Source organism: Coregonus lavaretus, assembly GCF_964263955.1.
Source record: "Coregonus lavaretus genome assembly, chromosome: 15".
Taxonomy (NCBI): Eukaryota; Metazoa; Chordata; class Actinopteri; order Salmoniformes; family Salmonidae; genus Coregonus; species Coregonus lavaretus.
In genome coordinates this window covers 30,407,957-30,419,104 of record NC_140002.1, presented here as the reverse complement: position 1 = coordinate 30,419,104, position 11,148 = coordinate 30,407,957, and the positions used below count along the sequence as shown (strand labels likewise).

The 11,148-nt window shown below is 48.1% G+C and overlaps 1 protein-coding gene across 1 annotated transcript; it reads left to right on the top strand.

Moving 5' to 3' along the window:
• Positions 1-2,705: 2,705 nt before the first annotated feature.
• Positions 2,706-10,861, top strand: LOC311142262 (neuronal tyrosine-phosphorylated phosphoinositide-3-kinase adapter 1-like; the record flags this gene model as incomplete). The annotated part of the gene is made up of 6 exons (XM_084177881.1): positions 2,706-2,896; positions 5,535-5,917; positions 6,044-7,870; positions 8,062-8,319; positions 8,767-8,873; positions 10,436-10,861. The coding sequence occupies 6 exons, from the start codon at positions 2,706-2,708 to the stop codon at positions 10,859-10,861; spliced, it is 3,192 nt and encodes a 1,063-aa protein (XP_084034007.1).
• Positions 10,862-11,148: the final 287 nt, after the last annotated feature.

The window sequence follows — 11,148 nt, the reverse complement described above, 5'->3', positions numbered from 1 at the left end:
GTGAGAGCCAGAAATCTTGCTTGTTTGTAGGTGACCAAATACTTATTTTCCACCATAATTTGCAAATAAATTCATAAAAAATCCTACAATGTGATTTTCTGGATTAATTTTTCTAAATTTGTCCGTCATAGTTGACGTGTACCTATGATGAAAATTACAGGCCTCGCTCATCTTTTTAAGTGGGAGAACTTGCACAATTGGTGGCTGACTAAATACTTTTTTCCCCCACTGTATATATATATATATATATATATATATATATATATATATATATATATATATATATATATACACTGTGTGTACAGTGACACTGACTCACCCAATGCTGAAGATGAAGCATAGGCTACTCACTGGTGATAAGCTACTTTGGCAAACATTCCCTCAAATGTTGTTGATAAATCAATCGTTAGCTTCTACAGTAGGCATTTGCTTTCCAAACGGTAGGCCTACATCTTTCTCACAATTGTATTTTGATATTTGTGAAAGGCAAACTGACAGCCGCAACCAACCATAGAAATATAATCCATAGATAGCTGTTCCCATTCAAGTCAGGACTGGCAGCCATTGCTAGTGTACCCATGAGTTTAACAGTCAAAGTGCCAGGGTTAGAGGTTCCAAAAGCCTTCTATGGGTGATATCTATGGCCACAATGCAACAAGCTGTTCTATATTTGGCACGTGTGCTGCCCAAATTGCGGCTTGTGATAAAACTTTAATCCACAGCTTTTTTTAGAAGCTATTGATCCTCTGTAGCTAAATTATGCTCTCTGGTGTAGTTTTTTGAATTATTTAATTTATGTCTGTTCAGACAGGAGTAATATAATTTTGGGGGAAAATATTTTGTATAGCCCAATTTTGGCAAAATTATTTCAATTTCTATGGATGGATAAGGACATGCTCTAGGAGTAGAGGAAGTGTGCTGTATAGTGGACTAGTGAACCTGATGAACCGTCTCCCAAGCAGTGTCCTTATCCTCATCAGCCTGTGTAATTGCACACTTCCCCACAGCTGTAATGCGACAATTGTAGGGCTGCCTGCTCAGCTGCCAGATCTTGGAAGCCCAAACCGACGGCCCTGTTAACAGAAGGCCAACCTACACAGTCTCAGCTCCCTAACCTAATTAACACTGAGTCACACTACACGCCACCCCACCCCACGCCACGCAGGGCGGCCAGGCCGCAGCAATGCAGCAGGCCATTGTGTGTGGGGAGGCCAGGGCACTGGACAATAGGAATAGTGGGAGCTACGATGGCACACAGGGTGACACACAGGGCCATGTCAGAACCATGATGGGATGACACCGCTCTCAGTATGATGTCATCTCTCACTGTAGAGAACCCTGTGCTCTCAGAGCCATATTGTTTATGGCTCTGCAGTCTGCACACTTCCATTTACTGGAATCAGATTGAGGTTTAGATTGTTATTGGTTACAGACATTAAATTGGTCTCTTATTTATAGAATGCCAATCGGTAAAAACAGGTAGTTCAACAGAACAACAAAGTACAGAGACAGACATACAATAATTTATGTATAACCTAATAGAGTCAGTTTTGAGAATTCCCTTTGCTGTTGGAGAAGGTTGATAAAGTTATGTATGGGTGGGTTCATTGAGTGCATACTTGAATGTGTAGTAGTAGTAGACCACTAATGAATTTGTCTACATTGTATGTTGGCATGCGTTTCATCCCGTGTATGCAATGATGTTTAAACCAAAACCAATAGCAAGGAAAGAGTGTCCCATGCAGCATAAGTTAAACCACCAAAAGCACTTGAACACTCACACACCAGCTGACAGCTGCGCTTTTCTTAGCCAATTGCAGCGCCGCGCTCGCATACATACTCCAACGCACACAACACTGTTGGGCCCTCAAATATCTTCCCCACAACAAGCCTGACTCTTCATGGGGTGAATAGCGTGTGCAGGAAGCCCTGCGTGCGCTACATATGACAAACCACATTACTGCCTGGGTAGCAGACAGCCCAAGCTAGGCCACCCCAAGGCCCCCAGCCAGAGAGCAACACTGCAGCTGAGTTACCGTGCTTACTCAGATAGTCATAATTGGATAATGAACATATAAATAGTGTTTTCATGTGATCCATTGTAGGTTGGGCGTTGGGGTAAACAACACAGTGGGCTGGGTAAACATACCGTACCTAGCTACCTTGCTACCTGGCTGCCTGGCTACCTGGCTGCCTGGCTGCCTTGCTGCCTGGCTACCTGGGTACCTGGCTACCTTTGTTTTAGCCTGGAGGAAAGTATGTCCATGACACAAGGAGCCTTATTAGCTACGTTTCCTGCATTGCATAGTCCGTTTATTTGGATGTTTTCACATGTTTTGGTCAGATATTTTGTCAGACATGGTTCATAATGCTGCATCTCTGGGTTTTAACTTTCACTCCTCGTTAGTCCTACCCTGTCTCTGAGCACATCATTATGTCTGGAGGAATCCCTCCTGGCCTGTTCACCTATATGGAAGAGAAGGAGCCAGGTACTATAACCATGTTGTAACTGCTGCTGCCCTACATACAGCATGTCGACATGAAAACTGTGTAAGAGGACAACTGGACATGGCTCTGTCATGTCAGCTCAACATATAGTAGATGACTATTAACAATGACAATGTCCCCATCTTCTCCATGTCTAGGTGATTCAAGCTTGGTCTGCAGTGACATCCATCCCCTTCACCCTATTGGTCTTCTATACCATGAGCTCTGGCTCTGCCCAGGATGTGGCGGTGGAGCATTTCTTGCGTGACATAGAGAGGAGGGGCAAGCGGCTACATTGCGCTGTGATTGGCTGCGAGGAGGAGCAGTGTCCCCGCGGCGACATGAACCTGCTGTATCGTAAGAGCCGACTGGACTGGAGGCACAAGGACCAGGAGGGCAATAAGAAGAGGTGAGGAGAGGTGAACTGAAGAGATGGAATTAGATTATTCAGTTCAGTTCAATTGTAAATCTCTGAACTGATGTGGAAGAGTTTTATTGTTCATATTTTATGTGTAACCTCTTAATTGTCATCCTAAGGGGAGTGGGGGCATGTAGAAAGGAAGTAGAGAAACAAGAGATGAGAGGAACAGAAGATGGGAAGAGAGGAGCTTTATGGCCTTTATTATAGGGACAATGTGGCCCATTGGTGTCTATGTAGATTATGGCAAGCACAAACACTTCCACACCCGCAGGCGCACACACACATATACCCACAGGCACACTTAAAGACACACACACACACACACACACACACACACACACACACAGCTCTGCTCTTGGCTTTTCTTCACATAATGCAATGAGACAGAAAACAGTTGCATCTCTGTTCTCCATGATGAACATGCTCAGTGCAGTTTCCGCTGCCTGCGCTAGCTTCCCTCCTCTCAATAGGAAGGTGCACGCTCACATTGTGACCTAAAAACAAGGCCTACATTTGGGTGTGTAGTTTGTTACGTTTTATTGCTCTTGCTTCCTCTACCTCAAACAAACAAGGCAACATGCACTCAGGGATCGCTCACATGCAATAACCTCCTAAATGAGGCCTTTGATTGCATGCTCGGAAGCACAACATCTCCTCCTCCTCTCCTCACACACGTAGAGACCCAGTTACCCAGGCTCTCTCTCTCTCTCTCTCTCTCTCTCTCTCTCTCTCTCTCTCTCTCTCTCTCTCTCTCTTTCTCTCTCTCTCTCTCTCTCTCTCTCTCTCTCTCTCTCTCTCTCTCTCTCTCTCACACACACACACACACACCAGACACACACACAGATGTGTGCACCCACACACTCAGCTCCCACTCGTTCCCAGCAGGGAAACAAAAAGGCGGTCGTTGCCTCCAGATCCATTCCTCCGGTCCTGCTAGAGAAGTCAGATCCCACCCCTTCATCCCCTCTTTCCTTCCTCACCTCTCCTCTCCACAGTGGAACAGGATCAATAGATACCTCATGTGTAATAGGAATCAGAGAAACAGGTTGAAAAGGTCACGAGCCATAGCTGACACTCGTCTTTTTATGTACTGTGCCAGACAGCCAATCATTTCCTTCTAGATGGTTGTAGCAGTATCATTTCAGCTCTTTTCATGGTAATAGTTATGCACAGTGTTTTTCTACAGACTATAGCCACTGTTGTTACGGCTGAGTCACCTTTATAAAGGTTCATTTACAGAGCTATACTGTATATTCTATATGTAATAACTCCAGATTTGGACCATGTCAGCTGCAGCTCCCCATCCCATGTTATTGCTCATCAAGGTACACTGTTGTATGGATCCTGCTCCAATTGAATCAATCAGTAGCTTTATTGGTGAGATATTGATTTTGGTTTCACTTATTAGGAAACCAAAGATGTTCTGAATCTGTGGCGTTCATGCATGATGGTAGTTTGGATGCGGTCATGATGACCTTCAAAAGACCTTCAGGGATTATCCATATCAAGTTTTTGAAAGTAAAGTTGGCTTTAGAGAGCAAATAAGCAAATGGGGGCGGCAGGTAGCTTAGTGGTTAAGAGCGTTGTGCCAGTAACCGAAAGGTCGCTGGTTCTAATCCCCGAGCCGACTAGGTGAAAAAATCTGTCGATGTGCCCTTGAGCAAGGCACTTAACCCTAATTGCTCCTGTAAGTCGCTCTGGATAAGAACGTCTGCTAAATGACTAAAATAAGAATTGAGTCATCTGTTTAATCAAAGGAACAGTACAGTACTTTATACATTCAACTCCGATATATTTACTTTCATCGAAGAAAACTCCAGTTGGAATTTTTATGCTGCACTGCCACACCTTTTTTCAGGCAATAAATAGCCAAAGAAATTGCAGTTCTTTTGTGTGCTTGTTTGCAGTATGTTTAGTACTGTACATTGGCAAGCAATACCATGTGCAATTTCATGGGTTTTAAGACAAACCACTAAACCAATAAACAGGCAAGTCAGTTGCCATGGAAACAGATCAAATGCTTGGCAGAGGTCATGATGAGTGTAGTGTAGAGACAAGGTAATAAAACAGATAAAGAATGAGTTAGAGAAACCCAGTGACACAGTGACGTACATACAGGGAGATTATAGTCAGAGAGGAGTAGCTAGATTTTGGGGAGTTCGATTTTAGGGGAAGTAATTTCCATAGTCAGAGAGGAGTAGCTAGATTTTGGGGAGTTCGATTTTAGGGGAAGTAATTTCCTTATTGAATGTGTTTGTGAGCTAGGGGAGCAGATGTGGAGGGGTGGAAATGGAAGAGTCCCTCCTCCACACACAATACTGGCACGCACAGCTGCTGCACTGCCTCACCCAATCTCTCATCACTCACTCTCCAATGGGAAACTACGCTCCTTGTGCCATCCATGCATGAGCAGCAGTGTGTGTGTGTGAGTGTGTGAGTGACAGACAGACAGAGGAAGAGGAGTAGAGGACTGAAGCTATTTAAATAATGTTTTTGAAGAGAAAAAGAAAAAGGGAGCAAGGAAGTAAAGGGGAGGGGCAACACAATGGGGAAATAAATGAAGGTCCTTCACTGAGACGTGATTAAGTGCTGAATGAGGGAATGCTGTTCTTCCTGTGTTTTCCAGCTCCAGCCAGAAGGACCCCTCCTCAGCCACGGTGGGCAAGGTCCGTGACCTGGCGTCCTTCCGACGCCACTTCCGCATGGGCTTCATGACCATGCCTGCCTCCCAGGATCTGTCCCCTCACTCCTGTGCCTCTGCTATGGCCCCCCGCTCCCAGTCCTGCCACGCCGTGGGCGCTAGAGACACAGGTCTGGAGAACGGGGAGGATTACTCTGACACCCAGTCACAGCACGGCGGCCGCTGCCCCCCTACCAAACCCAAACGACACCCCAGCACCCGCCTCAGCTCCTCCTCCTCAGACCCCAGAGCACCTCACGCCCTCCCGGACACCCCTCCGCCGCCCCTGCCCAATCACTCGCAGGCCAAACACTCAGAGAAGAAGAATGGTAGGCTATGGCAACAGTTATGAGGGCAGTGAAGTGGGGAAATTTGGAAATGTGGGTTATTATTATTGTCCCTGTTGTGATGATTGAAATATCTCTAGTTCATTGCTCTGTCTCTTTCCCCTGCAGCAATGAAGAAGTCGGACTCAGGGGACATGTCCAAGAAGGTGCCGCCTCTGAAGCCCAAACGAAGTCCCAGCACTCAGCTATCGTTTGACCCCCCACCACCCCGCGTGCCCCCTCCTGCCACGCCTCTGCCCTTCCAGGGGGGTGAGGGTCAGCCCCAGGGGGAGGAGGGGGACGATGAGCCTGTCTACATAGAGATGGTGGGACAGGTGTTCACCAGGGAGAGCCAGACTGCCACCCCTCATCCTGTCACTCCTGTCGCCACCACGCCTGACTCAGACTCAGACCAGAGCGAGGCCATCTATGAGGAGATGAAGTACCCGCTGCCAGAGGACAGAGAGGGACACAAACGCCTCCCTCTCAAACACGAGAGACTCAAATCCTCCAAACACCACCACTCCTCCTCTGGCATCTCTGCCCCTCTACCTCGCCCCTCCTCCTCCTCCCCCTCCTGTTCCAAACCTAAAGCCACAGTGTCCATCTCCCACTCCTCGCCCCTCCCCTCCTCCACCTCCTCTACCCCTGTTCCCCAGCCACTCTCCTCCAGCCCACAACCCCCACGAGCCCCTACCCCCTATCTCCTCCAGGGGAACAAATCAGAGACAGAGTCCAACAGTAAGATCCCGGCCCCCTTCCCCAACCTGCTGCAGCACCGGCCTCCGCTGCTCGCCTTCCCCCAGCCAGCTGCTGCCTCTAGCGGGGTTGGGGTCCAACACAAAGCTGCTGCTGCCAAACTGGGAACCATCAGCATCCAGACCTCCTCCAGTATGACAACTCCATCCAGCACCTCCTCCGCCACTACCACCCCCTCCTCCAACCTCCCCATGCCCCTGTCAGGCTGTAAGGAGTCTAAGGAGAGAGACAAGCAGAGCAGAGACAGAGACAGAGACAGAGACAGAGACAGAGACAGAGACAGAGACAGAGACAGCCAGCTTGACCCTGCACCGGGGCTAAGGGCCAGGAGCCACTCCACACCACTGCCCCCTTCCTCCAAGTCCACCTCCCCCTACTCCCACCAGCACCACCACCCCCACCACCGCCCCTCACACTACCACCACTACCGCAAGCCAGATAGAGGAGACTCGCCCAACCCCAACACCAACAACAAGAATGGCTCAGAAACCTCCTCCAAGTCCACTGCCCAGACCCAGACCCAGGGCTCTGGCAAGGAGGGCAAGTCTGTGAGCTTCTGCTTGAAGTCAGACAAAGGAGACAGGGAAAGGGACAGAGAGAGGGACAGGGACAGAGAGAGGGAAAGAGATGGTCACAGGGACAATCACAGAGACAGAGAAAGAGACAGAGACAGGGACAGTGACAGAGAGAGACACAGGGAGAGAGACAGAGAGCGAGACCGTGACAGGGACAGAGAAACAGGGTCCCACTCTACCTCCTCTCAGGCTGAGAGCACTCCCATCACCAACAGCCATTCATCCCAGACCAGCACCAGTTCAACCCCAATCCAGTCCTCCTCCACCTCCTCTCACTCTCGCCCTCACTCTCGCCCCCACCTCCAACGCTCCCACACCCCTCATGGCCTGCCTGCCTACAAGCCCCCCTCCTCAGACAGCCCCCTGCTCTGGACCTACCCCTCAGTGGACTTCCGGAGACCCCCGGCGTACGACAGCCTGCGAGGAGGGTCTCATCTGCCCTCCTTGCACCACCAGGGTCACAGTGATGTGGCCTCCAAAAGCAGCACGGTGCCTGGGCCCGTTCAGGGGAAGGCTGCGTTCATGCCCTGGGACAGCAGTGGCTTTGGAGACGACGGGTCCTACTGGCCCATGCAGAGGAAACTCTCCTTCAGCCACGGCAGCCGAGAGACAGCGAGAGAAAGTAAGTTAACATGTGCTGGGGGGCATCATGGGTTAGAATTGAATATTGAATTTTATCAGAAGTTCCTCTCATCCCTTAGAGGGATAATCAGACTATTAGACTGTAAGTTAAGTGTAATCTGTTACTATACAGTCAATAGACAAACATTGTATGTTTACTCAACAATTCCCTTCTGTCATTCCCCTCTCAAGAGGATGAAGGGCGTGCATGGAATGGCAGTGCCGATGCCCTCCTGAGGGTGGACAAGGAGGAGCTGGTCCCAGGGCATCGAGGAGGAGGTGGAGGAGGAGGAGGCCACTCTGGGATCCCAGTACGCTTCACTGGAGGGAGGGGGCTGGGCCACAGTGAGTCCCTGGCCGGGATGGAGGGGGGGTCCTTGGGGTTCCGAGCCTTGCCTAGAGGGGGTCTCCCTCTCCCCTGCCAAACTTTCCCAGCCTATCGCAATGGAGGTAAGCACTAAGACACCTAGCACAGATTCCTTCTAGCAGAATCTTTCTAAGGGAAAGTGCTCTAAAGTATGTCAATGATTTCACTTGCACACAAAAAGCGCGTTAGAAAAGAGACCACATCAGCAGATTTATCTGAAGATCCTATTACCTGGATTTCTTAAATCCACACTCACATCATCATTGTGTTATGGTTTAAGATCATCAGTGGCAGCATAGGGGAAAGGATGGTATGCAGTACTAGAGCTATATATACACACATATACACATACTTATGCACATAATACCTCCCCCACATGTACCAACGGTTGTACATATACACATGTAAGAATGCAATGCATTCGATATGCACAGCTGTTCTCCCTGACAACATGAACTGCACAATAACCATAATTGATTTGTGGTTATAGACAGGTGTATGAACAGTGCTTGTTTTTTTCTGTGTTCCAGAACTGGGTCGATTCGGCCGCTCATCATCCACCTCTGGGGTGAAGCAGGTGAGTGGATGCGACGTTCAGAGGCAGAGCAGCCTGCCTCATCGAGAGGCACTGAGTCAGGTGAATAATACCTATTATTATAATGACGATGATCTTTGGTATTACTGTGATTACTATCATTTGTACAAGTAGTAGTATTGGAATTATTATGAAGAATATGGCCATTGTTATTTTTCCCTGTGCTGATAGCAACAACCCTCCTCCTGAGCTATTTATAGTGTGGAGATATGTTCAGTGAGCAGAATAAGGTTGTGGCCAGCAGCCTTAAATAATAAGTCCAGGGGAGAGCGATGCTCTAACTGACGTATGCGGAGATGCAGAGATGTAAGGAGTATGCTTCTCTACAGTGTTTTGGAGCAGTGAGCCGCTGTCCAATAGCGTTGCGTTTTGCCCAGTCACTTGGCTGCACCTCAAATGCTGACGCAGTTCAAGTGTGCTGTGCTGTGCTGCAGAGACTGTCTGCGTGTGCTGCCTGACCCTCCTTCGCACACAATGGGGAGCCACATGCTCGAATATGGTGTCACACTCCATCTAGTGGCAGGCTATGGTGCAACATATTCTTATTGACGATGTAGTGGTTGCTGGGCTTGGTCTTCAATGCTCAAGTAAAATGAAATTATATTTGTAGAAAAAAACAGGTGTAGACTAACAGTGAAATGCTTATTTACGGGTCCTTTTCCAACAATGCAGAGTTAAAGATAAAGATAAAATAAAAAATAGAAATAGTGACACAAGGAATAAATACACAGTGAATAACGAATAACAATAATGAGTAAAAATAACATGGCTATATACAGGGAGTACCAGTATCAAGTCGGTGTGCAGGGGTATAAGGTAATTGAGGTAGCTACAGTATGTACATATAGGTAAAGGTCAAGTGACTAGGCAACAGGATAGATAATAGACAGTAGCAGCAGCGTACACTACCGGTCAAAGGTTTTAGAACACCTACTCATTCAAGGGTTTTTCTTTATTTTTACTATTTTCTACATTGTAGAATAATAGTGAAGACATCAAAACTATGAAATGACACATATGGAATCATGTAGTAACCCAAAAAAGTGTTAAACAAATCAAAATATATTCAAACAGCCACCCTTTGCCTTGATGATAGTAAAAATAGTAAAAATAAAGAAAAACCCTTGAATGAGTAGGTGTTCTAAAACATTTGACCGGTAGTGTATGTGGTGAGTGTGAAAGTGTGTAGGTGTGTGTGAGTGTGGCATCAGTATGCATGTGTGCGCATGTTATGTGTGTGTGGGCGTATGTGTGTATTGGGGTGTCAGTGTAAGTATGTGTGAGTGTGTGGGTAGAGTCCAGTGTGTGTGCATAGAGTCAGTGCAAGAGAGTTAGTGCAAAAAAGGGTCAATGCAGGTAGTCCGGGTAGCAATTTGATGAGCTATTTAGCAGTCTTATTTAGCACTCTTATGGCTTGGGGGTAGGAGCTGTTCAGGGATTCAGTGCTACAACAAGGATTCAGTGTTTACAGGGATACAACATGGATGCAGTATTCATGCATACCCCAGGTTAAATTTAACGTAATGTACTGATACAAATCCCCAAATCATGCATCTTCCTTTAACTCCCCTCCTTTCTCCCTCTCTGTCCCTCTCTCTGTCCAGTTGCATGGGCTTTCCCACTCCTCCCAGACACCCTGCAGTCCTAGTCTGTCTAGACAGCAGCAGCAGCTCCAGCTACATCAGCAGCAGCTGCAGTTACAGCAACAGCTCCAGCAGCTGCAGCAGCAGCACCACCTCCAGCTGCAGTTCCAGCACCTGGCCCAGCTAGCCCAGGGACAGCCTCCCACCACTGGGGGTGCCGCCGCATCCGCAGCCCAGACCCAGAGGGATGGCAAGCTGCTGGAGGTCATCGAGAGGAAGCGCTGCCTATGCAAAGAGATCAAGGCCCACCGGCGCCCGGACAAGAGCCTGTGTAAGCAGGACAGTATGCCCATCCTGCCCAGCTGGAGACGGACCCCTGAACCCCGCAAGACTGGTACGCCCCCCTGCCAGAGGCCCCAGGCCGTGGTGTGGGACACTGCCATCTGAGGGGGCCGTGGTGGGGCAGCAGAGGTACAGTAGAAAGATAGGGGCAAGTACTATGTACTAAATAAGTACTATTGGGCACTATTGTGGTGAGACACAAGAAGTTTACAAGTGGAGAGAGATGGTGGGAATCACTCTCTACAAAGGGAAAAAGGATGGAGAACTGTTTTCTCTCTTAGGAGTGACAGTGTGATCACCGCTGACCACAGAAGAGAGAGAATATGCATGAGAGTAAGATGAGAGTTTTGTGCTCTCACATGGTAAGATAAACTTTATGTGGAGCTGATACA